General features: G+C 37.1%; 4 protein-coding genes across 6 annotated transcripts; all 4 read left to right on the top strand.

The window, feature by feature from the left end:
- The first annotated feature begins 1,664 nt into the window (after positions 1 to 1,664).
- LOC100701341 (apolipoprotein D) lies at positions 1,665 to 7,912 on the top strand. 3 transcript variants are annotated; one of them, XM_019362836.2, is made up of 6 exons: positions 1,665 to 2,129; positions 2,422 to 2,489; positions 4,506 to 4,621; positions 4,705 to 4,826; positions 5,791 to 5,876; positions 6,837 to 7,912. In XM_019362836.2, the coding sequence occupies exons 3-6, from the start codon at positions 4,511 to 4,513 to the stop codon at positions 7,064 to 7,066; spliced, it is 549 nt and encodes a 182-aa protein (XP_019218381.1). In that variant the 5' UTR covers positions 1,665 to 2,129; positions 2,422 to 2,489; positions 4,506 to 4,510; the 3' UTR covers positions 7,067 to 7,912. The 3 variants fall into 3 exon arrangements, with proteins under 3 accessions (XP_019218381.1, XP_005449122.1, XP_003439335.1); XM_005449065.4 differs by having other exon boundaries at positions 1,666 to 2,129; positions 2,422 to 2,577; XM_003439287.5 differs by having other exon boundaries at positions 1,672 to 2,129; positions 2,422 to 2,497.
- A 1,188-nt stretch (positions 7,913 to 9,100) lies between these two features.
- Positions 9,101 to 11,079, top strand: LOC100701613 (apolipoprotein D). The gene is made up of 4 exons (XM_003439288.5): positions 9,101 to 9,458; positions 9,554 to 9,684; positions 9,886 to 9,971; positions 10,498 to 11,079. Exons 1-4 carry the CDS (start codon positions 9,348 to 9,350, stop codon positions 10,722 to 10,724), a joined length of 555 nt encoding a protein of 184 aa, XP_003439336.1. The 5' UTR covers positions 9,101 to 9,347; the 3' UTR covers positions 10,725 to 11,079.
- A 7,331-nt stretch (positions 11,080 to 18,410) lies between these two features.
- On the top strand, positions 18,411 to 20,935 carry LOC100691161 (apolipoprotein D-like). Its single transcript, XM_003439166.4, has 5 exons — positions 18,411 to 18,564; positions 19,197 to 19,312; positions 19,390 to 19,526; positions 20,080 to 20,165; positions 20,266 to 20,935. Exons 2-5 carry the CDS (start codon positions 19,202 to 19,204, stop codon positions 20,490 to 20,492), a joined length of 561 nt encoding a protein of 186 aa, XP_003439214.1. The 5' UTR covers positions 18,411 to 18,564; positions 19,197 to 19,201; the 3' UTR covers positions 20,493 to 20,935.
- Positions 20,936 to 21,077: 142 nt separating this feature from the next.
- Positions 21,078 to 26,798, top strand: apodb (apolipoprotein Db). The gene is made up of 5 exons (XM_025910360.1): positions 21,078 to 22,130; positions 22,334 to 22,449; positions 23,001 to 23,122; positions 24,601 to 24,686; positions 25,506 to 26,798. Exons 2-5 carry the CDS (start codon positions 22,339 to 22,341, stop codon positions 25,733 to 25,735), a joined length of 549 nt encoding a protein of 182 aa, XP_025766145.1. The 5' UTR covers positions 21,078 to 22,130; positions 22,334 to 22,338; the 3' UTR covers positions 25,736 to 26,798.
- The last annotated feature ends 87 nt before the right edge of the window (positions 26,799 to 26,885 follow it).

Raw genomic sequence — 26,885 nt, 5'->3', positions numbered from 1 at the left:
CCGACGTGGAGACAGACACAAATAGACACTGTACACTAAATCACACTCCCCAAACATACTTTATACCCTAGGTCCAGGTACCCTCGCCCCCAGAGGGGCAAACCGCACCTAGACCCAGGAGATGTAACCCTTTTCCCTGGGGTGGAGGCAAGCAGACCGCCCCCGTATCTGAAGTGGCAGGGAGGCCCCGCATCCCAGACCCCAATTGGACTGCCAACACCTCTTCCTAGCCCCCCGCCCGACGGTTAACAGAGAACGGGGGTGAGTGAAGACCCCAAACCTCCCTCCGCCCGCTCATATGTAGTATTGCTGTGTGCTGTTCTAAAGTGCATTTAAAACATGGGAGGGCATGGTGCTTCCTACCAGAGAGCAGTATGGCTCCTCCCGAAAACTCTCAGTGTCTACATGCACATAAAATAAAGGGTTGGGCACCGGCGCCAGAGGTGGGTTTGAATACACAGACCATCCTCTGGATGCTGTATAACGTGCACACCCCCAAAGCCCTATGTATGTGTAATGAGAGTATGAGTAATGTGGATGTCTAGGTTGCAGAAAAAGTTTTAAAAAGAAGATAAAAAAATTATTTTAAACAAAGGCTTGTGTAAACAAACTTTATCAAGAAACAACATGTTTTCTCCAATGTTTCCTTTTCCTTTTCCAGTTTCAGTTTTTATTTATTTAATACCAAAATCAGTGGTCGCTGTTCTGGCTCAATAGGATGTGAGCTACCGGGACTTTTCCCTGTACTTTTATAAATTAATTCTTAATATTTAATGTCAGAGAGTCATGCTGACAGATTGCTTTCATTTTCTACAGTAACGTTTCTTAAAAATGCAGAAAACCTGAGACGTACTGCTAAAATTCAGTTAAATAATTAGCCACAGGAATTATTATCATATTAAAGGTTGTATCTTTTAAAAATAGGAATGGATAGTTTTATATTTTTATTCTTGAATCTTTTATATGACTTAATCCTGCAGAATAAAAGAGAATGAAGTTGTAGGATAAGATGCACAGTAAACAGTTAATTCCTTTGATTTTTCTATCTTTTTTTTCTTCTGAAAAGAACTACTTTCCTTTTCTGACCTTTTTGTTTTCTCTCTCATTATTAGTTGAGACGAACTAATAGGAAAGTGAAACTGTGGAGCACGAAGTTCAACAAGTAAAACAGAAGAGCTAAATGAATGAATGAAAATGCAAAGGATACTACTTAGCTTTCTGATTTTGTAATGATCAGAGCTGGGAGTAAAGGTTTGAATGGGTGCTATTATCCTGTCATACTTGGCTAGTTAAAAATTTATAATTATGTGACTGAACAAAAACAGCATAAAGACGGGTTTAGAGGATTAAACTGCTCCTGAAGAATTTCTTTTTTATTTTACTCATTTTTACTAGAGTCAGATGGACTTTGTTTTCTCAAGATGTTTTTTTTTCTTTCTTCTTTTTTAAAAACTAGAATTAGAAGGCTGGAGTTTAGGACGCAGATAAAAATGACACAAATCTCGCTCGTTTCTTGATATTTGTTGTAAATAAATAAATAAATCATCGCCTATTAAATGTCGTTTCCAATTACAGTACGGCAGTACCCACGGTATCCATGGCAACTCTATACTTCCTGTTTCTCAGTGACATAATTGGGTGTTGGCTGATGAGCCTCAGACTTTCGTAATCAGCATACATAAGCGTGTTGAACAATTCAAAATAAATAAAAGTAAACTCCATTGAGGGGAAGAAGCGAATAAGAGCTCTGTGGTGAGCTGACAACATCAACCCTGTGGGGTCTGAATGGATCATTTAACTGACATAGCAAGACAATTCGCTTATTTTTCTTTATTAATATTTTTTTTATTTTTGCAAAAACAAAAATAAAAAACAAAAAACGAAGCCATCTTTGCGTCAAATCATCAAAGAACGTAATAACCATGAACCACTATGCACAATTCTCGCGGTCTTTCCACATGAAAACGCACAAGTTTGGCTTTCCGCCGAGAAAGTAAAAGCTCTGCTTCCTATGGGCCCATATTGCTTCGCGTGACGTAACGTCAAGGCGAGAACGTGTTGTTTCCGCAGAGCTGAGACATTCACTTTATGCAAGCCTCCACCTGACCGGACACCCGTGCACAGCTCAGGTAAGAAATTGCTATTTACTTTAATAAATGAAACGAAAAAGAGCACCTATCTGAAAGTGGAAGATGGCATGCGTTTATTTGGCAATTTTTTTAAATTTTTTTATTATTTATTCAATTTTTAGATAACAAAACAAAACAGTATTTTCTACGGTTTGATCTTCTTTTTTCTGTTTGGTTTAACCTTCCGTTGTCTTAGATGAGAGTTTACTGTGAAATCGTAGATTTTTCTTTAATAATATTCTGAAATCCCGTCTTTGGATATATTTCAAATATTTGTATTCTTGTTACATAGCACTGAAGAAGCAGCACCTGAGTCCCACAGGAATTTGTTACGTGACACCAGAAGAACAGGTGTAACAGGTGAACAGGTGCGACAAACAACTTGTTTGCTTTCCGAAACAAAAACACCGAGCTGCAGAGATCCGGAACGTTCGCAAGTAAAATAAAAGTAAAACAATCCAAACAATTACAAAAAAAAAGCAAGTATTGTGTAAATACATGGTGTCTTTTCCCCCCTGTACCATTGAAAGTTAAATTATTTTTGCAAAACACTTATGTTTAAAACATTTACTTAACTTTGAAAGCTTTTAAACTACTAAAAACAGCCATGCTGTTTTGTGTTAAAACAATACCCTGAACCTCACATGGGCTGGACTCTCACTAATATTACTTTTTATTTTTAAACCACCTTAAGTCAAGGTAACATTCAATCTGCCCTGACTCTTACATGACACATCCCTGCTTATTTTAAGCAAACCCAGTTCTTATAAAAATCAAGCACACATACTAGTAGAATACTGCCTCTTTGTGGTTGAACCTTTCATTACACTTGAGAGATTATTAGGTTCTCTGGCCTAGATTGAGTGGAGCGAAGCCGCCACTCCTCCACGTTGGAAAGAAGTCCGCTCAGGTGGATATTGAGAAGTTCAATATGTAGCCCACTAAATTGTGTTAATTAAATTAGTTTTGGGGGGGAAATACATAAATAAATATACCTCAGTCATACACTATGAATTTTTCTGAACCGTTTTGTGGTGATCTTCATGATGGTATAATTTATAGCCCACAGCACATTTAAACAGGCAAGCATTTTTACATTCCAGATCTAAAAACAAACAAACAAAAAAAACACAGTTTCAAAATACATGAAAGCTGAAAGGTGTGCTGTGTTGTGTTAACTAATTATTGCGGAAAGTAAAATCACAGTGATTTAGTGATCGACAACATGGGTTCAGAATTTTCAAACTGATTCATCCAAAATCACAAAAACACTGTACTTGCCTGCATAAGCTCCCTTTGCAGGATAAAATTATTGGTAGTAAATGCCAGCCATTTAAGCCAAAACCAATTACCAATAAGAATAATTATCATAAGAAGATGCTTTAAAATATGTTAGCTAGTGCAGCTGTTTACATCATGAGAGTTTTCAATAATAGGTGTAGATTGTACCGCCTGTTAGCTAGCTGTGTACACAAAGGTTTTATAATCTAGGGTCAATAGTTTTGGTCAAGTGTTCACTTACCGTTGAATAATAGCCTAAGAGTGCTTCACTTATATCTCTTCTTCTGTTGCTTTATATCTTATAAACCTGGGGCACGGCTGTTTGCTGCCTGTATCAGTGTTATTCAATCAGTACTCATGTGAACATACAGTGCTGTGAAAAAGTATCTGGCCCCTTCCTGATTTCTTAACTTTGCACATTTGTCACACTTAAATGTTTCACAGCAAACAAAGTTCATTATTATTTAAAGATAACTTGATTAGATACAAAATGCAGTTTTTAAATGGTGATTTGATGCATTATCCAGACAATCAAGAAATTACTTGAATAGAATCAGCTAAAAGATCTCGAAAAGCAACACATCATGGCTCGATCTAGAGCAACCCAACGGAAGACGAGAAACAAAGTCATTGACATGCCATCATCAGTCTGTAAAGGGTTACAAAGCCACATTGAGACCATTATCCACAAATGAGGAAAACTTGGAACACTGGTGAATCTTCCCAGGTTAAATTAGTCCAAGATCAATGACTCACCCAGGAGCTCACAAAAGAACCCAGAACAACATTTAAAGAACTCCAGGCCTCACTTGCCTCAGATAAGGTCAATGTTGCTGATACAGTTACAATAAAAAGTCTGGACAAAAATAGCTTCCATGAGAGACTAAACAAAAAATAACAATTACTTTTTAACATAGAGCCAAATAGATCTGAACATTTTTTTCCCTTAATAAATTAAATTATCATTTAAAAAATGGATTTCGGTATTTCCTGCAAATACTGCACTGTACAGCCTGCTGTATTAAACTGCCAGTGGACAAAATGGATGAGCTGTAGGTGCAACTCTTGTGTAACATACCTTATCATATCCTAAAGGAACCATGTCTGCTGTCTACCTTCTCCTCCTGCTGGTCCCCACAATCTCGGCTCAGACTTTTCGCTTTGGTGCCTGCCCTACTCCGAAGGTGCAGTCTAACTTCAGCCTTCAGCTGGTGAGCACAAACAGTATTCTGTATACATACATACAAAGTAAGCAAAGAGCTGTACAGAAATGATGGCTCATCTTTATTTACAGTACCTGGATAAGTGGTATGAGATTGAGAAGCTGCCCGCTTCTTTTGCCCGAGGACAGTGCATTGAAGCGAATTATTCCGTAAGGAAAGATGGGACCATCCGAGTGTTGAACTCTCAGGTTGTGTAAGTAGTAAGCAACTTGTGGTTTGCTAAAGGAAAACACCACTTTAATTATAACAGGTGATAACCTGGCAATTGATTTTCATTATGTTTTTGCGCGGACGACTGAATTTCTCTCGTAGATCCCATTAATCTTACAATACATTAGAGTCCTCACAAGTATCATATTTTGCATTATAAATAGAATAGAATAGCCCTTCCTTTATTGTCATTGTACATGTACTACAAACTTATGGAATATGAATGTATCAAGTATTAAATTTGATACATTCATATTCCATAAGTATATACATATGTATATATATGTGTGTATGTATATATATGCATGTATATATATATATATATATATATATATATATATATATATACACATATACATATGTATATGTCAACACGTTAATGCGGGTAGCTCGATTAACGCGTTAGCGCTGTCCAGCCCCACGCAAAGGGTGATCCGCGTTAACTCGTTAACAGAGATATGCCGCGTTAACGCGGTTTTGGCGTTAACGCCACTTTAACGCGATTAATGCTGACAGCCCTAATATTTTTATATATATATATATATATATATATATATATATGTACTGCAGCTGTGTATTTGCTGTATCAATCTGTACATCACTGAAAAAACAAACAAAGAAAAAAAACTTTCACCAAACAAACCTCAATATTGCAGTTCAGGGTGTGGATTTAACGTGTACACTAAGCACTTTTCTTCTCATGTATTGTACGAGGAGAATGAAACCTGAGTGACATGATTAACATCTTGACCCTAAACTGTTGACTGAAGGCTCGGTGGTGGCACGCCTTATGTGGCGTTTGCTGTAATGACACAGGGTGCTTGCTTGTGCTGAATGTTGTTGACAGAAGTTTGCACAAAGGAAAGAGATTTTGTCTAATTTGCTGTAATTGATTGTGGTAACAAGTAATTTGCTTGATGAACTCATGCAGTATCTGTGTGTCTCAGGGGTGGTAAAAGGGAGTTTTTAGAAGGGACAGCTGTGGTTCCAGACCCACACGAACCAGCTAAGCTTGGAGTCGCCTTCTCATATTGTAAGTATTTTCTTATCATCCCATTTAAATCATAAAGTACTCTATCATCATTAAAGGCCAAAAAAAGTACATAACTGATGGCATTTCTATTGGACTGCATTAAAAATGACCATAACATCATTCTCTGTAGTGTTGGTAGAGATAGATTGTGGTTCCTTAGTGTAGTAGTTTAAATATTCACCTTGCAAGCAAAAGATTTGTGGTTTAATTCTAGGAGGGTTTGGGGGTGTGTCAGGATGAACAACTGGTGTAAAAACCTGCCAAATCAGACATGTGGAACCAGCTGCTGTGGCAGCCCTTTGTGAATAAGGGAACAGCTGGAAGTAGTTTCAGTGCCAGTGACCTCTCAGAAACAATTTGGTGCCACTTATTTATGGCTTTGAGAATGCCAGCAACCAAGAGATGGCAAAAACTGAATATTAAAGATGGAAGGAGTAATCAAATGTAGTGGTATACCATTTCACAACCTCAAGTTTGGCTGGTAAATTCATGTTTAAAAACAAAACAAAACAAAAAACTAACAAATTCATTCACCTTTTGGATCGGATGATAGCGCAGAGCTGCAATTTGCAGCCAAGGTGCTAAGTGTCATCCATAACACTTCACACTAGGACACACATCACTTTAGTGCAAGCTGGAGATCATTAGTCAGCAAGTCAGCAGGATAACAAATTCAAATCGGAGACATGATCCTGAGATGACCAAAGGTGTCACTGTATGCTCTGTTTGACATCTAAATGCAGCAAAGGGGCAATGTGGACCAAGATCTCACTGCAGCTGTATGGATCATTAAACCTCATATATAGTGGCTTTGTCATTTTACTTTTTATGGCTTTGTATTTGGAATAATGTATATCATGTTGCATCAATTCTGCTTTTAAATCATTTGCAAACTCACCCGTATAAAAGTTTGTTATTGTCTTTATTTTGTCTTTCTGTGGCTGTGCTTTCTGTTACCAGTTACACCCTATAGCCCATACTGGGTGCTGGAGACAAACTACACCAACTACACCATTGTGTACTCCTGCACAGACATTCTGCGCATATTCCATGTTTACTACGCCTGGATTCTCGCACGGTCACCCTCCCTGCCTCCAGAGACGGTGCATTATGCCAAACAGTTGCTGACTGATGAAGGAATCAATATTTCCAAGATGACTCCCACATATCAGAACTGTGGAAATATTTAGGAACTGACAGAGAGGTTCATTCATTAAAGAGTTTTTCTGTTTGTAGAACTAATTATTTATCATACCAGCCATGAAATCACAAAATGTTTGTTACATTGTTGTTTCCTTTTATTTAATTGATTTCTTTTTTCATTATTGTTTTCATCATTTTATATTTTTCATTTGATTACAAAGTGAATTGATTAAAGTAATATTTTGAAATAAAGTTCATTTGAGAATTAAAAAATTTATATAGTACATGTTCTTAAAAAGAATAAAATACTACATCAGTAAAAAGTGATTGTCTTGCATACTAATTAGTCAGTGAAAATAGCAACATTGTTTTATCTAAAGTGCATCTTTTATTATTTGCAACAATGAGCAAATCAAGCTGTTCTTGGTGATGGACCAAAAAAGAAACTGTGGAACTGTTCTACTTAAATTAGAGCTACTTTTTTCATTTGAACTGGAAATAATCCATTGAACATACAGTCGTGACTCACAGCGATGTAATAAATCTTTCTCTGTGCAACTTTAAATACTGATGAAATTAATCAGAATTCACTGATGAGTGGGTGACAACATCAACACTGTGCAGTGAAAAAGAAGGTGAAAAAGTAAGTGTACTCCTACTGTGACTTACTGTACTCTTACAGGGTCTTCTCAGGGGTGGCAAATTCACTCCGTTGCTCAGAGAAATTGCAAAAAACCCAAGAGCTACAATTCAAATTCTACGGGCCGCTTGTTGTCGCGTCGTTAGCGTCCACACCCTCATTCTGTACTGTGTGTTTTGTCTGCCAGCCTGTCTGTTTAGTTTATGGTATTTTCAGTTTAGTTATGGTATTCAGCAATAAAGCTTCTAGTCTACTTTTCGTCTCTGAACGTCTGCTCTTTGGGTCCTATCTTGCCTGCACACAGCCCTCACATGACAGTTAGCATGTTAAGTGTTAATGTTCATGAAAGAAAAAAAAAGACTGAACTAATAGGACTTTTTGGGGACGGGTGCCAGGAGAAAGCCTCTTTTCTTTAAAAACAACATGGAAGCATGGCTTAGGTTTGCAAAGTTGGTTCTGAACAAAGCCCAAGACTCCTGAACAATGTCGTTTGGACACATGAGACCGCAATGAAGATGTTTGGTCCTAAACCCACAGCTCCACATTTGGAGAAAACCAAACACAACATATCAGCACAAACACCTTATACAAACTGCAAAGCAAACTGGTGATGGAGGGATGATGATTTGAGCGGGCTCAAACTCTGCACAAGCAACTGATAAAATCAAATGGAAAATAATTACTCAAGGTATTGCTGCCAAAGGTGGTTCTACAAGTGACTGAATCGCAAGATGAAGTTTTCACATGACTCAGTGACTCATGGGCCACGTGTAGGCATGTTTCATGGCTGTACTGACTCATTGTTTATCTTAGACATTGTCTTCAAAATGCTGGCATGTGATCCGTGATGAAATGTACAGTAAGTGATGTAATGTGAATTCTATCTTGTATTTTTCCATAGACTGTTTATGAAAAGTTTGTCCAAAGAGCTCACTCACTTAGCTCATACTTCTATGAGATATCTGCACGCAGCTCAGATAAGAAGGCCTTCATTGCTTTAACCAAAGGGAAGTGCACTAAAACTACACCATAAAGAATGTTTATTTGGCTTTTTTAATGATTAATTTTTCTGAAGTGTTAATTAGTTTTTTCTTTTGTCCTAAATAGGAATTTACCAATGTTTTTACAGCTTTTTCTTTCCTTCTAACCTGAAATTCCAATTTAAATATTTTGAGCTTTGTTATTTACATAATGCTGAACATAAGGAGAACCTTCCTGAAAGCTTTCGTGTGAAACCAGAAGAACAGGTGTAGCATTGTGTGATTTTCTGCAAAGATCGAAAGCCCACACACAGAGATGAAGAGATTCCTAAAATTTCACGTTACCTCCAAGTCATTACTTTAACAATTACAGGCATAAAAACATTATTCAGTAACACACGTCATAAAAAAAGTCTGAGAATAATGTGGGTTGTTTTGTAACCCTTGCAACCCTTGTTGCTTGTGTATAGTGTATCATTTCTCTAAAAAAAGGTGATCAACCTTATTTCATGTCAGAATCGAGGATGTTGTGTGTTGTCTGAAAACTTGTTGAGTGACATGTTTTTGTTTGATTGGTGTGCCAAAAGGGTTGACCAATCAGTACTGACGTGCACATAAGCCCCACCTTGTTAATAAGACAATGGACACAAACGATGAGCTTTAGGCACACTTGTGTCAAGTAATCTTCCCCGATCTCCTGAAGGAACCATGTCTCCTGTCTACCTTCTCCTCCTGCTGATCCCTGTGATCTCGGCTCAGACTTTTCACTGGGGTCCCTGTTCTACTCCAGAGTTGCAGTCCAACTTCACCCTTGAACCGGTGAGCACAAATAGAATAATATTTTTGGTTTACTGTCTATGTATACTCAGTATATAAAGAATTTGATAGAACTAATGACTTGCCTTTGTTTACAGTACCTGGGAGAGTGGTATGAGATTGCAAAGCTGCCTGCTTACTTTGCAATAGGGGAGTGCATCCAGGCAAACTATTCTATGAGAGAAGATGGGACTGTGCGAGTACTGAACTCTCAGGTGTTAAACATACTGTAAGTGATGAAGGATTGGACCATATGCTGATTCAGCAGGGCAAAATGTATCGTTAACTTCACATATTCTGTCTGTCTGCTGGTGTGACAGATTAGATAAGGAGACTCGTACCACTGTGTTGTCTGTGTGGTAGACTTGAAATTCTGGGAAATAATTAGTCTTTTAATATATAATGTTGTGCACATGTTTGTGTGTCTCAGGAATGGCAGTAGGTGGGTTGTAGAGGGGACAGCCAAAGTTATGGAACCCAAAGAACCAGCCAAGCTTGGAGTCCAGTTCACATCTTGTAAGTACCCATCTTATCAACTTTTTTTTCTTTATCTGTTTTTGCTTCTTTTCTTTTTTTGGCTCGCCTTTTATTCTCATAAGGATGATTAGGCTCTTAAAAGTTGTATGGCATGTCTCTATTGGCTTAATTTTTCATTTGGAAATTGTTGCTTGGTCTCGGCTATAACAAGCTTACTTTCGCACTTTTTAGGACAAGGTGTTGAATAAATAATCTAACATTGCTCGTATGTTAGCATGCTAACAGTAGTATTTACATTAAAAAACCGTGACACCAAACATATACTGCCATTTATATAAGTAAAAATCTGACATGAAATCTTTCTGAAAATGTTGTTATGTAATCAAAGTATTATGGTCTATGCTGACCAAAAGCTTTGCCCCAAGAGAGGAGCAAATATGCCTACATAAAAATGTACAATATGTATTGAAGACATCTCTCTCTTTACAGCCTGTCAACTTAAAATGGAAAATTGTATTGTTTTCTTCATTTTTGTCTGAGTATCTTTGATTTTTTTGGTTTCCAGTTCTTCCCTACTCTCCATACTGGGTTGTGTCGACTGACTACACCACCTATTCTGTAGTGTACTCCTGCACAGACATCTTTGAGAGATTCCATTTCAGCTACGCCTGGATTTTATCACGGTCACCCACCTTGCCTACAGTAATTGTGGATTATGCTAAAAAGCTGCTGATTGAAGAAGGAATCGACATTTCCAAGATGACCCACACAGATCAGAACTGTATAGTGTAACTGAGGTCTAATACAGTTGTTCATTAGAGTTTGCCTTCCTGAATATTTTATATAAACTACTCGGTTTACCTGTATTACTCTGTGGCCTTTTAATCCTTTGCATTCCTTCAGGGCCAGATAATTTTTTCACAATTTTAGTACATTTTTCACTTAAATGATAAGTTAACATCTAAAATATTCATTTGGTACTTTAAAAATGGGAACCTATATCAGCACGTTAATGTATTCATTTAAGATATTATTTGATTAACAGAACAATGTTTATTTATTTACAATAATCAGTGAAACAAGCTATTTTGGGGAATTAAAAAACTATAAAGCTTCTGTATAAATTAAAGTTACATCCATTATACAATTGTGTCATCTCTTTTCATTCTTCTGCTGAACCTTTATATAACTGATCGCTGTAATTGGTTGCTAGGGGTTCACTGACCGGTCTCTAGGCCGACAAAGAAAAAAAAACAACAAACTAAGAAAAAGCAAGTGCAAAAACAAAAGCCTGACAAATACTATCTGATTATTTGAAGGTGAAAAGCCAACAAGGTTAGAAGGTATTTAATGTGGCGGATGACAGAAGTGTTAGACAAACTTATAGTCACTAATATTCAGAACCCTCATTTGTTCCAAAGTTTGCGAATTTAAAATAATCAATTAAAATGTAGGTTTTCACTGAATGTCTCTGGTTCATAGAAGAAGAAAAATGTATGCTTGTTAGATAAGGAATGTATTTGTTTCATGTTGTTATGCATGCACACACCTCTGTGTTTGTACTGCTGATCCACTGAGTTTATCCTCTGATCATGTGACGAGAGTTAGCAGTGGGAGACTTTGTACATGGTCTGTAGGCTGCTCACCCAATCAGAAAATGGACATAGTAGAACCTTATCTGGAGCCAGTCAACAGCATCCTCATGTATTTTCGAGATATTTATATGAATATAATCAAACCAGATAATGATTAAGAAGCAGAAACACATGGGTTCTGGATAAATTAAATATTTTATTGCTTGTCATAGTTACAGTGTTTTCATAATTTGGGCACGTTAGCTGCTATGTAACAGGAGCTCATACACTCAGTGTCTACCAGCGTCAGACCACCATATGACATCGGTGATTAGTTTAGGCAAGAAAACTTTAATAGCTTCAATCAAAGGGAAATACACCAAACTGCAATCTTAAAAGTTTGATGTTATTTATTTAAATATGTTATAAATGCATACAAGTATTTTCTGAATATCAATAGGTGTTTCATGTAACTGAATGATTCCCAATTAAGATGTTTTTTAGTTGTTTTTTTTAAAAATTGTTACACAGTATAGAATAGTGATTGTGAAACCATAAGATCTGATGTGGCAACATGTGGTATGAGAAAAATCCAAAAGGAAACACAGACCTGAACAAAGGAAAGATTTCTGACATTTTTCCTGGTATCTAATTTCACAAAAACAAGACTCACAAAACTACCATGTGCCATAACTATTACATCTTAACAGGGAACAAGTGAAGCAAAAATGTTGCAAATCAACTTCATAACTTTGTAATATAACTTCTGTAATCTCCAGAAGGGACTACGTCAACTGTCTCGCTTCTCCTGGTCCTTGTGATCTCAGCTCAGAAGCATTAATGGAGTCCCTTTCCTACTACTTCACAGTTGAATTAATAGTACTCTATTTGTGTTTCTCAGGAGTGATGATAAGTGGTCTATAAAAGGTATAGCCAAAGTTCTGGATCCCAGCAAAACTTGGAGTCAACTTCTTCCCTTGTATGTAGTTTTCTTATCACCCCTCTTTACAGCTGTAAATATACTGCTTTTGGCACCTTTTCATTTCTTCTGGCTAATTGTCCTTTTTTGGTCATTATTACTCTTTTTGTTTTTCTTCTTCGTTTCATAAGGATAATTAGGCTCTTAAGATCATTACAAACTGATGAAAAAAGACAGCAACAAAACAACTAAAACAATATTTTGCCTCACTTATAGGACCTTGGTTTACCTTGTAACCATTCAATAAGCTTTTCTGAACTCATCTTGATTGAAGGCACACACAACAATAATAACATCAGCTAACATGTAACGCAGTAATGCCAGTTTGTAATGTCACTGATATTAAGGGACTCTGTCAAAGCCTTGTATCATATATGTATGTATGTATATATATATGTGTGTGTGTGTGTGTGTGTGTGTGTGTGTGTGTGTGTGTGTGTGTGTGTGTGTGTGTGTGTATATATATATATATAGAGCGCTTTGAGTACTCCGGGAGAGTAGAAAAGCGCTATATAAGAATCAGTCCATTTACCATATATGCTGGTATTTGCCAATGTCTTTTGAGACTAGGTTCAAGTCTGGCTTTGGAGGAACAATTCGTACATGGAAAATCAGAACTATATCATGAGATCTAGAGATCAACAAAAGTCACACCCTTTGGCTGCACCTAGAAATTCTTTTTATGAAAAGTTTTGAACAGAATCAGTGAGAGAGGGCAGCCTTAGCAGAGTTCATTGCCCTCAGGTAACACGACTGTCTTGTTGCTAGCTTTGTGAACCAGTTCTGTTGTTTAGGGCTGAACAGCACAGTTAGTAGACATTTGAGGTTGTGCTGAAAAGAATTACACAAAGAATTACACAGTTTTTAAAGGTGAAATATAAAGATAAAAATCAAAAGTAGTCAAAAATGGCCAATTATACCCTTGAACCCAGAGGGTTAAGGTGAGAACAGTCACTTGAAGGCACTTTATACTGTAAGGTAAAGACCCTACAATAATAGAGAGAAAAACCCTACAATCCCCTGTGAGGTGCACTTGGGAAGGAAAAACTCCATTTTAATAGGAAGAACCTTCTGGCAAAACCAGTCTCTGGAAGGGCAGCCATTTGTTGTGACTGGTTGGGGAGGAAGAGACAAAAGACACTGCCAGAGATCAGCACTGCACCTTTTGACAAAATTAATGTTTTGACCTTACAGGAGCAGTTTGCGTATTTAAAGTTTCTAGCAGAACCATACCATCAGCCCTAGAAATCACAGAAAGCCACACCTTAAAATTCTTTCTATTAAAAGTTATGAACAGAATCTGTGACAGAGGACATCTTTGGCAGAGTTCATTGACCTTAGACAACAAGCCTGAACTGTTGCTGTAAACAAAACTTGTGGTTGTACAGTGACTGAATTTCCAATAACAAGGGGTCCGATAACCCAACTCCCAAAACACATTTTCACAAAAACAAAAATTCTTTCTTTTAGCAGATTTCCATGCACCCACTCAAGAGCTGGTTTAGTGTTCTGCAACCAAGGCGAATCAGAATTTTTAAGGAATATGAGGAGACTTGGCCATCGGAGAGTCACAGCCACAGTGATGGGCAAATTTTTGTATTTTAGCGTATATGTTCATTACATTGTCCCTGCCTTTTTTTTTTGCATCTTAAATGAAATATGAGAAACTAATGACAGTGAAAGATTTCCCCACAGTTTTCACTTATTTGATCAATATTTCAATAAATGATTAAGATACTTAAATTTTGGGAAGGAGCTGATAAACTAAAAAATATATTGTTGTAAAACATCATCATATACTTTGAGTCCCATCATCATCTAAACATAAAACATCCTGACAGTGTTACTGTTCCTCAAATCAAAGTGCAGTGATGTAGATATGGAAAATTTTCAAGTTCCTTTTAGAAATTCTTTTAGACATTATTGTGTTAAAGGACATTGACAAAGGGAGAGCTGTTCAGGTGATAGATGATTGCTAGCAGGCTCTATTTCATCAAGTAAACCTCTAAAGTATTTACTTCCTTGCCATAAGTCAGTCACTGGTATCCTGCTCTCTAATTTGTAAGCGCTTAAATTGCTAATCTCAAAGTTGAGGAAAGTTGCCTTGGGATCTGCTCACTTTGTGTTGCAAGCAATATTTTCATCTGTAATCACTCCCGGTCACCGGATGTCATTGATTTTGACTCACTGGGAATTGTTTCCTTTGTGGATGAAGCTTTAGTTGTTTAGTCAATATAAAGATGAAGCAACCGACATTAGAAAAGTCTTCAGTTAAGATATTAATTATTTTCTGAACATGAGAATGTCTGCTGTAATAATTTATTTCATATTGTAACCTTATCTCCTGCTAAAAAAGGCTCAGGTGATGTAAGTTCTCTTATTCTAAGGTGAGGACAATATCTTAGGAAATTTTTCTAATAATAAACAAAACCCGATAGAAAGGTTTTAGGATGTTACACCTGAACTGTTGCTTGTGTTCAGTTTATCATCTTTCTTTAAAAAACCAAAAGGCGATCGATTTATTCTGCAGTACATATTGCCTTTTTAATCCTCAGTTTTATTTTGTAAAGCTGGCTCATGATCAATCAAATTTGAACAGCATGCTTCTCTTGATTGGTCAGTGTGTGATAAGTGTTATCCAGTAAGTAAATATTGACTGTGTACCTAAACACAGATGTAATAAAAAGAAAGTGGGTATACTGAAGCTATAATGAGCTCTAGGTGCAACTCTTATGCAACATAACTTTTGTAATCGAACAAAGGAAGCATGCCTGCTGTCTAACTTCTCCTTCTGCTGCTCCCTGTGATCTCGGTTCAACTTTGAAGGTGCAGCCCAACATCTCCCTTCAACTTGTGAGCCCAAATCAAAACCTGTATGAACACAAATTAAAAAACGAGTTAAACAAAGCTGTAAAAAACCCCCTCATAAATGACTTGTCTTTGTGTACAGTACCTGGGTAAGTTTGATGAGGAGTGACAATAGGTGGACAAAAGAGGGCTAAGGTTATGGACCCCACAAGAACCAGGGAAACTTGGAGTCAGCTTCTCATACTGTAAACATTTTTTTAATCATCCCCATATGTTTGTCATCTTTTTCAACATACTTTTCATGTTATTGTTCTCCTTGGTTGCTATTTTGTTAAGCATAATTATGCACTTTAAACGATCATAAACTACCTACTACAGACACTTATGCCTGTAGAATAACAATAACATCATGTGATTCATGACACAGCAGCATCAGTTTGATGACATTCTGTCTGTGGCTGTGAAAGAGTCTTTTGTCAAAATGCATTTTGGTCTTTTAGACTTTTAGCCTTAATACAATTTAAATTAGATGAGACACATAAAAATTCATAAAGCTATTATGAGGAGGAAAACTGAGTAAAGAGAAAATCTCTTTAGTCAGCTGATAATCTCTCCCACTGGAATAGCTAACTTTATTTTTTCCGTTCGGTTTTCTTTTTTTTCTAGTTCTTCCCTACTATCCATACTTGTCTACTGACTACAGCAGCCATACTGTAACGAATGTATTCCTGCAAGAGTGACTTTGACATATTCCATTTCTACTACCCAGGGATTTTTGTACAATTGCCCTAACAGCCAACAGAGATGGTCGATCATGCCAAACAATTCATGACTGACGAAGGAATTGACATTTCCAAGATGACACACAAATCAGAACTGCAGAAATAGGAAATAACTGATATAAGTTATTTTATCTTCTCAGATTTCAGATCTGTACCTGTTTTACTTTGTTGCTGTGTTTTAATGTTTTATGATATCCTGAGAATTTAATACAGTTTCCACTTAAATGACCAAATTGCATCTTCATCATATCTTCCTGAGAACCAGCCTGTTCATTTATGTCCTTTGTATTGGACATTTGCTTTTGGTCTATTTCTTTTGAGTTATCTGAGCTACCATACTAAGTCCCGATGTACTAAATAGTGGACATCCTGGGCTTTCCATTGATATCTCTGTTTTGTAGTTTAACTCAGGGTTAGCTTCTTACTAACTCTGGATATTAAAGATTGAACATGGCATTGGTTTAATTGCTTAATAGTGTATTTATTATTATTTACAACAACTACAACAAGTCAAACGAGTTGTTCTTGTGATTGAAAAACTTTATTAAGGTTGAGTATAGATTAAAATTTCTTGCACATTAAACAGCAGCTTGGTCTATTTTTATGTTAACTGTTATTTAACTTTGCCCTTTCTGTCCAAAGTATTGGAACGAGTTGTCTTCAGGCAGCTCCAGTCATTTTTAGACAACAACAGTCTCTATGAGAAGTTTCAGTCTGGTTTTAGAGCTCGTCATAGCACTGAAACCGCCTTACTGAGAGTTTTTAATGATTTGCTTTTAACTGTAGACTCTGGTCGTGCTGCTGTCCTAGTAACCTTAGACCTGACAGCAGCCTTCGACACTGTCGATCACAACATACTGTTATCCCGCCTAGAACACTGTGTCGGTCTGAAAGGTACTGTTTTAAAGTTTTTCCAGTCCTACCTGGATAACAGGAGTTTTTCTGTTCACCTCGGTGAACTGTCATCTCCCAGAGCTCCTTTAACTTGTGGTGTACCTCAGGGGTCCATTCTAGGTCCCCTGCTGTTTATTTTGTATTTGCTCCCTCTGGGCGATGTGCTGCGCAAACATAATGTGTCCTTTCACTTTTTTGCTGATGACATTCAGATCTACCTCCCACTGAGGTTAGACTGTAAGGACTCTTTGCAGCCGTTATTCTCCTGTCTGTCGGACGTTAAGACTTGGATGGCTCTTAACTTTCTACATCTAAATGAAAGTAAAACTGAAGTCATTGTGTTTGGGCTTCCTAAAGACCCTAACTCTTCTTTTGATTTTATGGGACCCCTAACTTCTGAATGTACTTCCTCTATTAAGAGCCTCGTGTTACTTTTGACAGTGCTTTTAAATTTGATAAACAAATCAGCTCCATAGTCAAGGGATCTTTTTATCACCTACGGATTTTAGCTAAAGTCAAGTCCTATCTGTGCAGGAACGATCTAGAAAGGGTGGTCCATGCTTTTATCACTTCACGGCTGGACTACTGTAACTCCCTTTATGCTGGTTTAGATCGTTCCTGTTTGCATCGCCTCCAACTGGTGCAGAACGCTGCTGCTCGCATGCTGACCGGTTCCAAAAAGAGAGACCACATCACTCCGGTCCTCTGCTCTCTCCACTGGCTCCCAGTTGCTTTTAGGATTGATTTTAAAATTTTACTGCTGGTTTTTAAGGTTCTTAACGGCACTGCACCTCCTTATCTGGCAGAGCTTCTTAGCATTTACTGCCCCAGGAGATCTTTGAGGTCAGCAGACTTGATGCTTTTAGATGTTCCCAGGTACAGATTAAAGACTAGGGGAGAGAGGGCTTTTGCTGTGGCTGCACCCAGACTGTGGAACAGTCTACCCCCTCACATCAGATTCTCCACAAGCCTAGGAACTTTTAAAACTGCTCTTAAAACTCACCTATTTTCACTGGCTTTTAGCAAGGTTTAACCTATTGTTTTTAATTTATTGTTTTATTTGTGAGGCATTTTATGTACCTGTGTTTTATAGTATTTTATATTTGTATTTTATTGTACAGCACTTTGGTCAGCCTCGGTTGTTTTTAAATGTGCTTTATAAATAAACTTGACTTGACTTGACTTGATTAACCTTGTGAACATTTAACTAAGAAGCAGTGTTTGGAGTGACAGTGAACTATGATTTATATCCATCTATCTATCTAGTAATTTCCCTAAAAAAAGGTAAATTTTTCAATAATAGAAAAAAACACATTGCATAATGACAAAGCAAATCTGAGATAAAGTGAGCATTAGCACACGAGGCCTGAATGAAAAGATGTAATCAACAATATTTAACCCTTATCCCAGTGACATTTCACAACAAAAGAATATTCTTATGACTAGCGCTAAGGAGCTGGTCAGTTCTGTTTGACGTGTTGTGGAGGCCAACCTCTGTTGTTCTGTGAATTGTATATAAAAGGTTTGTTCCTAGAGCTCACACACTCAGTTTCTCCCAGCCTCGGACCTTCACCTGACATTCGCACACAGCTCAGGTAAGATCTTAAATTACTTGTTTTTTTTTTAACAGAAAAAACACCAAAGTCAATTGAAAATTTGTGCTGTTTTAGCAATGTTGATATTTCTGTAATATTAACTCCGGCATTAATTTTCACTCATTTTTATCATTTTTTTGTGTTATCCTAAATCAGATTGTATTTTGATATCTTTACAGATTGCATTTACCATGTGCTTGTTGTCCGTATTAAAATGTACATTTTTAATGATTATGACATGGTGCTGAACACATGCTTCGCTAGTGTATCACAGAAAGCATTTGTGAAACCAGGAAAACAGGTTTGACAATATTTGCTACAATAGTTAGCAAAACTTTGTTCTGCCGCTTTCTTCTATCTAATTTAATAAATCCATGACCTTCTAACCAACCATTTCACAACTAAATGGGGAACTTGCTTCAAATCTTAAGAGTGAGGAAAAAATGTATTGTATTTAGTTTCCGTTAACCTTTCAGTAAAAAAAGTGATGACATTTTTCAACTTTAGAAGTAGAGATAGAGTGAAACACACTCTCTACATACACCCCGCTGTATTAAAAAGGCTCGATGAACTGAAACAGGTATAACTGCTGTATGACATAACTTCTGCAATCCCCCCTTTATCTCCTACAGGAACCATGTCTGCTGTCTACCTTCTTCTCCTGCTGGTCCCCGCGATCTCAGCTCAGACTTTTCACTGGGGTGCCTGCCCTACTCCAAATGTGCAGTCCAACTTCACCCTTCAACCGGTGAGCACAAAGATATATGCATCCAGAGTAAACAATTTTTAGTGCAGAACTCATGGCTGGGTGTTTTTTTGTTACAGTACATGGGTAAGTGGTATGAGATTGAAAAGCTGCCCGATATTTTTGAAAGAGGACAGTGCATCAGGGAGGAAAACACCATGATGGAAGATGGGACTGTTCAAGTGTTGTACTCACAGGTGTGGGACCCCCAGAACCAGTAAGTACTGAAGGATCAGCTCGATGGATTGATGACTGGAATATACTATATATATACTATACTATACTATACTATTCATTTGTCAGTAGAGTTAGATAAGCTTAGCATAAAGGAGAATAATGCAGGGAAAAGCTAGTTTAGTTCCGCCTACAGATATCAAAAATCCTTTTAACAACAACAACAACAAAGAAAAAAAGTCTAGTTTCTTACAGTAGCATGTGAAGTTTGCTTTAATGTTGTTGAAGCTGCTAATAGATGGCTGGTAATGGATGTTTTTGTCTGCAGGGTGAAACCTTGAACTTTACTTCTAGTGACATTTCTTTGGATTTGTTCCGAGTGTTGTTTAAATGTTTGCACAAGTATTTTTCTTCTGAAGAGCTGGTTTGAGTAAGAAAAAATGTAACGTAATCTATGTTGACAAAAGGCTTAGTGGTGACACACCTCAAGTGAAGTTTTTTCGATTAGGAGCAAATGCACTAGAGACAGACCTTGGTATGATAAGAGATGTGACACAATGAATAGATTGATGAAATCGCATATTTGTCTCTCTCAGTCAGGGTAAAAGGTGGTACCTGGAAGGGACAGCCAAGGTTATAGACCCACAAGAACCAGCCAAGCTTGGAGTCAACTTCATGTCTTGTAGGTACCTCCTTTATCATCTATATATGTATATATATTGTTTTAACTGTTACAACACTCATTTTAACATTTTATTTCTGTTTCTGATCTTTATTCCCAGTTCTTCCTAACACCCCATACTGGGTTCTGTCAACCGACTACACCAACTATAGCGTTGTGTACTCCTGCAAAGATGTCTTTGGGATCTTCTACTTTGATTTCGCCTGGATTCTTGCACGGTCGCCCTCTTTGCCTCCACAGATTGTGGATCAGGCCAAACAGATGCTGATCAACGAGGGGATCGACATTTCCAATATGACTCCCACAGACCAGAGCTGTAGCGTTTAGCAAGGGCAGAGACGTTCAGTTATTGTAGAGGGTGTTTTTCTCTCTGATAGGTTTTTCCTTGATTACCTACGCCTGTAATTTTTTACATGAGCCATTGTTTTTAAAAAGTACATTATTTTTGTGTTTTAATGTGTTTTGCATTTTAATGATCATCTCATTGAGCAAAAGTTATTTCAAGCATGATTCATCTTCATGTCACGGTTCTTCAAATCAAAGTGCTGTCACACAGACATGAACACGGAAATGGTTTGAACTCTGTGTGAGCCGCCTGATAATTGGAAACTATTCAGTAAAACCTTCCTGTTTTTGAAGGTTTTGGATTTAATCAACTAAGCAGTGTTTGCATATCCTTGATTACATGTAATAATCCATGAAACATGCTGTACTTGGTGTAGGAAAAACTTTGCTAAGGTTCTGCTGACATTAAAGATGAACTGATTAAACACTGGCTTGTCTTACATTCATTATAACTGTCATTAAATGAAGAACATGCTATACAATCCTGAACCACAGTGAAATAATAGAGGGGCATTTTTTTTAATAAAGAAAAATTATTTGCAATTTCATTGTAATAAAGTGGAAGAAATATCACACAGAAATCATCTTTGTTCCTAGCCTCAAATCACGATAAAGCAGTACAACTGAAGAGCCATCAGTACTGATTGTCATGACTGTGTGCTATGCAGGCAGGCAGGATTGGACCCAAATGCAGGACTCGCGGAGGCAGAGGTGAACTTAAGAAACTTGGTTTATTACAGGAAAATAAGAAGAACAGAAAACTAACTGAACTGGGAAAACAAATAAACTAACAGGCAGGCAGGCAGGCAGGCAGGCAGGCAGGCAGGCAGGCAGGCGAGCGAGCGAGCGAGCGAGCAAACGGAACACACAGAGAGACTGAGGGTGAGCAGACATTAACGACGCGACAGAGAACAAAGGAAACACAGGGCTTATATACACAGGGGAGTAATCAGGGAATGGAAAACAGGAGGGAGACACAGCTGGGAGGGATTGGGCTAACGAGACAGGAGGCAGGTAAAACTGAGCACCCTGACACCAGACACGAACCTTCAAAGTAAAACAGGAAACAAGAAACAATTTACAAGGACGCAGACCGACACTGATCTAAATCTAGAATAATAATCAAAATAGAACAACTAAAGAACCAGAACATAAATCATAATACAGAAATATACCAAAATATAAGAAACTGAAAAAGCTGGGTCAAAATGACCCAGAACCTTGACACTGATTTTTCAGCTAGTTATTTTATCTGTAAACCATTTAAAGGTGATGAAGAATAATATCATTTATATAATTTCCCTCATCCCATGGTGGTATCTTCAGCTGTATGACAAACAATTCAAATGAAAATGATAAAGAAATAAATCGGAGCTTAATTCGGAGATGAACCCAGCATTAACACAGCGGTTCCTGAATGAATAACAACATTCATCCTTTCTCACAGTGACAGCACTTTCACCATACAGGAATGTGCGCATGATTACAATTAGTTAGACAGATGTCCTTATGCTGTCCGAGCGACGTAATGCGAAGGCTGACCTGTGTTTGTCTGGAGAGCTCAGACAGTGACCGAGAGCTCAGCCTCTAACCTCCACCTGACATCTGTACAGAGCTCAGGTAAGAATGCTTTAATTACTTTAATAAAATGGAAATACAACAAACATCTTGAGCATAAAGATTTATGTTTTAATACCCATAGTGTATCTTTTTACTGAAATTCTAAGTATATTATCAATGCAGCTCTTGCATTATTGCTACTGAAAATATACACTCCTGCAATAGCTCTTGTCTAACGTAACTTCTACCCTAATCTCCTGAAGGAACAATGTCTGGTGTGTGCTTTCTCCTTCTGATGCTCCCTCTGCTATCAGCTCAGACTTATCACTGGGGTCCCTGTCCTACTCCGAAGGTGCAGCCCAACTTTAACCTTCAGCAGGTGAGTACAAACTAAGACATACACTCCTATAATGGCTTTCCTTCACCGCCTTTCAGTGAAATCCATAAAAAAAAAGGTAACATATAAAGACCTCCTAAATATAAAGGCTCCTAAATATATATATATAGCTGAGCTACTGGGACCTTATAACTACAGTCGTCCTCTCTGATCATCTGATTGGGGTCTTTTACACCCTCTCACACACCCTCTTCTTTTAAATCTAAAGGCTATTGCAATTCTAAACATTGGATAAGCCTTAATTAATTAATTTCTATAGGTTAGCATTTCCTCAAACTTTTTCCCAATATTTTTGGCTTTTGTTTTTCTAATATGTATTTATGTGAGTGTGTATGCAAGAATGAGTGTAAGACCACATGTCTGACCGTGTTTTTTGTGTGCTTGAATATGTACACCTATCTTCAGTGTGTGATTTTATGCAAACTGTGAAGCATTTTCTAACTGTGTTTTATTTAGTGATATACAAATGAAATAATTATAATTATTAAACAAAGAGTTGCACAGATCTAATGACTTGCCTATGGTTGTTACAGTACCTGGGTAAGTGGTATGAGATTGAGAAGCTGCCTGCTCCCTTTGCAAGAGGAAAGTGCATTGAGATAAACTACTCCATTAGGAGAGATGGGACCATCCAGCTGTTGACCTCGCAGATCTAGTAAGTACTGTAGCAAAGGATTCTTATTGTTGGTTCGCTTGACACCACATTTCTCTGCAACTTCCATTTTTCTTTTAGCATATACTCTTTTGAAGGAATATTAATACCACTGAAAAGCTTGATATCCCTTTCATTTGTATGGTTGATATGATGCCAAAAAGTAATTCTACTGTTTCTGGCATAAAAACTGTTGTCTGTGTACAGAATCAGAAAGAATGCTTTGTTTCAAAACTCATTGTACCAAAAATCATGTTCTACTCTATGTATGAAATATGTCTGTATATAGTCCCCGACTCAAAAATGCTTTAAATCTAAATCCTTTGTTGTGGTCAGCAATGGGCAACTCCTCTTGTTTGAAAAAAGATTCTTGTTTGAATTAAGGTTGCACAGGACTTTATTAGTTCGCCATGTTGCCACAGTGACAGGCTGGATGGTTGGAAGCTTGTCCCAGGGTAAACTTTTCTCAACTTAGAGGCAAGTGATGAAGAAGACAACCAATAGGAGCACAGTATATAGTTTTCTTATTTAATCACTAGTGTACATATATTTATATTTATAGATACATATATATTTAGTCATCTTTTCTCTTTTACCATGTCTCTCTAATATTTTGTTCTTTACTATTTTTCTATTTGTTATTTTATTTTATTATATTATATTTTATTATATTTTTTCCTACTGTATCATGCTGCTGAGAGACCGCTGCTCGTCAAACACATTTCATTGCGATGTTGACCCTGTGCTAACTTGCATATGACAAATAAAACTGAAAACTGAAACTGAAAAGTATACTGGTGACTCACAGATGACAGGGTACAATATAAATTTGAGGATTGCCTTCAGAGATTACATCTAGAGCCTGGAATGACAAACAGTTAACTTTAAGTTAAGTTTAACTTTAAGTGACAAGTGATGAAAAGGTAAGCCAACCCTGAAAAGGAATGGCATTTACAGCAGTGCACAAGTGTATGTTAAACAGAGGCAATAGGCGTGTCATCAAACAAGTAAAACAAAGGTGATAAGTTCTAAGAGTCAAACATTCCAGGGGATAGGCAACTGCCATCTGGTTATAGGTATTATCACCAGGATGTTAAAAACAAAAGATTCCACGAATAGTGAGTCTGTCTCAGTGTTCTTATTTGCCAACTAGCGTGGTTAGGGAGATACATCTATCTTCAAATCAAAGGGCTTACAGCAGTAGCTCAAAGCACACCTTGGTCCAAGCCCCGATGATGGATGATTTGATTTTTTTTGTGAGTTTTTTTTAGACTCCTTCAGGGTGTGTATTGTATGATGAGCAAAAAGTAATAAAGCTGACACTGACCATGGACAACTGACCTAAAGCTGATTGCCGGCACACCCTAGGTGGAGTTTGCCTACATAAGGGATTCTGTCTTTCTGATTGCTGCTGTTTTATAATTAGTTGAATTAATAGTTAATTTGTTTGAAATCTTTATTGACATATTTTTTCATCTCAGTAAAGATAAGAAGAGGCATGCAGAAGGGACAGGTGTAGTTCCAGACCCACGAGAACCGGCCAAACTGGGAGTCAGTTTCTCATATTGTAAGTACTTATTATCCTTATTTTATCAACTATTTGATGAAACATTGTAGCAGTATTCCTGCTTCACTGAGATTAAATTGTACTAAGTCTGGTGGTCCTGAAATTACATCTTGACATTTTTATTTTTTCACTCAAACACCTTCTGTTGGCTATAATTTGGAGCTGTCCAGTACTTTAGTTGATGACAATATAGTGTGAGATTGTGAGTATATTGACATGCTGATACAAGCATTTGCCTCAAAGCACTGTGATACTGTACAGTTTTACTGTCATGGCTGTAGCCAGTCTTATTTATTGATCCCGTTGTATCATCATGATGTTTTAAATTTGTAATTACCTTGACTAATTTATCAGGGGGCTGATTTTATCAACTCATATGACATATTTGCCGATCTATCGGTATCAGCATTTTAGCCAATAAAAGAAAAAGAAAAATTAGAGTAAACAAAAGACGGTAGAAACACCCTTCAGACTTGCTATGAATGGTGACGTTGCTTATTTCTTCCACCAGAGGGCACTATGCTACGTCCCTGTTTAAAACACACTCGAAAGCCACAAATAAATCAACCAGCAGATCAGAGCAGAGGCAAAGCATAAATAGTTAAATAAAAAAACTACACAAAATCTGTTTATGTTTCATTTGTCTGAAAAAAAGAAAACCACAAGCACATTTTTAAGTCACTAAAAATCATATATTTGTCAGGCTCCGTAATATTACACATTTAAGTTGGATCAGTTTTATTCAGAAAATCAATATAAAGATTCTCCTTTGGAAAAATTTTGTTGTTTTTTATACTTTTTTTCCCTCTTTGTTCTCAGTCACTCCATATGTGCCATACTGGGTTCTGACTACTGACTACACCAGCTTATCCGTCGTGTACTCCTGCACAGACATCCTTCGCATATTCCATTTCAACTACAGCTGGATTCTTGCACGGTCGCCATATCTGCCTCCAGAGACTGTGCGTTACGCCAAACAGCTGCTAATTGATGAAGGAATCGACATTTTCAGGATGACACACACAGATCAGAACTGCAAGGATAAATAATAACCAATGGACACATTCAGTTATTGCAGAGCGGCCTCTTGCCCTCCCATGAACTCATCCCATTTCAATATATCTATTATACACTGTTGCTGTCTTTTGAAAAGACATGTAAATTCTAAATAAAATGATCAATAAGTTAAAATTGATAAAAGTGTTAAAACTGTACTAAGGACTTAATTAACCCATTATTTTAATTATTCCAAATAAATGACATGATGTACTTTTTTATAATTCTGCATTAGCTGACAATTTTAAAGCAATATCAGGCTGGCGTGAAGACCTGAATGGCGGATGAAGACAAATATGAAGAAAAAAAACAGAACTAGACAGGACACTAAAAAAGGAGGGAAAAGTTAAAACAAGAAACAAGAACATGAAAAAGTGCCGAAGAAACAAATAACTACAACACTGAGAAAAAAGATGGAGGAGATGATAGAATGATGATATCATGATATACATTATTCTCTGAACTTCATGTTTGCATATTGACACTAGAATGGATCATTTTCATTGGCGATGAAAAAAAAGGTTCTGTATATATTACAGTTACTCATTGAAACCATCATTAATATATTGAACATTCTATTCTGATTCACACTGATTGGGGAAATGCAGTATTTTTAATTAATTTTTAGTTTTTAAGGGTTACCGCTGACATGATTTATATTAAGAGGGAAAGTATCACCTTTATATAGTCGTTAGATTATTCTTGCAGCACAGTGATGCTGTGGTTTCTTTGTGGCATGAAAACATCACAAAGATGTTGCTTTGTAGACATTTTAAATGAATGTGCATGTGAATGCCTGACTGTTTCTCTGTGTCAGTCCTGGGATTGAGTGGCAACCAGAACTAGCCAACTCTGAACTGGCAGCTGAGAAATGGACTGATAATTGTTTCTGGATTAGTGAAGAAGGCAACAGACGCGTAGCTTGTGGGGCTGTGAGGATGTCATTTCATTTTAATGGTGACAATTTTATTTGTCAAGTTTAGGAATGTGGAACCAGCAAATATTTGGCTTCATCCTTACAAATGTGACTAAAATAAAATAAACAGTGTTTGCAGATCACCAGTTCATTGACTATTTATACAGGGAACTAAATATTTATTATGGGGAACTAAATGTTACTGCTCTATTAAACAGAGTCAGGAG

The sequence above is a fragment of the Oreochromis niloticus genome, linkage group LG9, assembly GCF_001858045.2.
Source record: "Oreochromis niloticus isolate F11D_XX linkage group LG9, O_niloticus_UMD_NMBU, whole genome shotgun sequence".
In the NCBI taxonomy this organism is placed as follows: domain Eukaryota; kingdom Metazoa; phylum Chordata; class Actinopteri; order Cichliformes; family Cichlidae; genus Oreochromis; species Oreochromis niloticus.
This window is presented reverse-complemented; position numbering and strand designations above follow the sequence as displayed.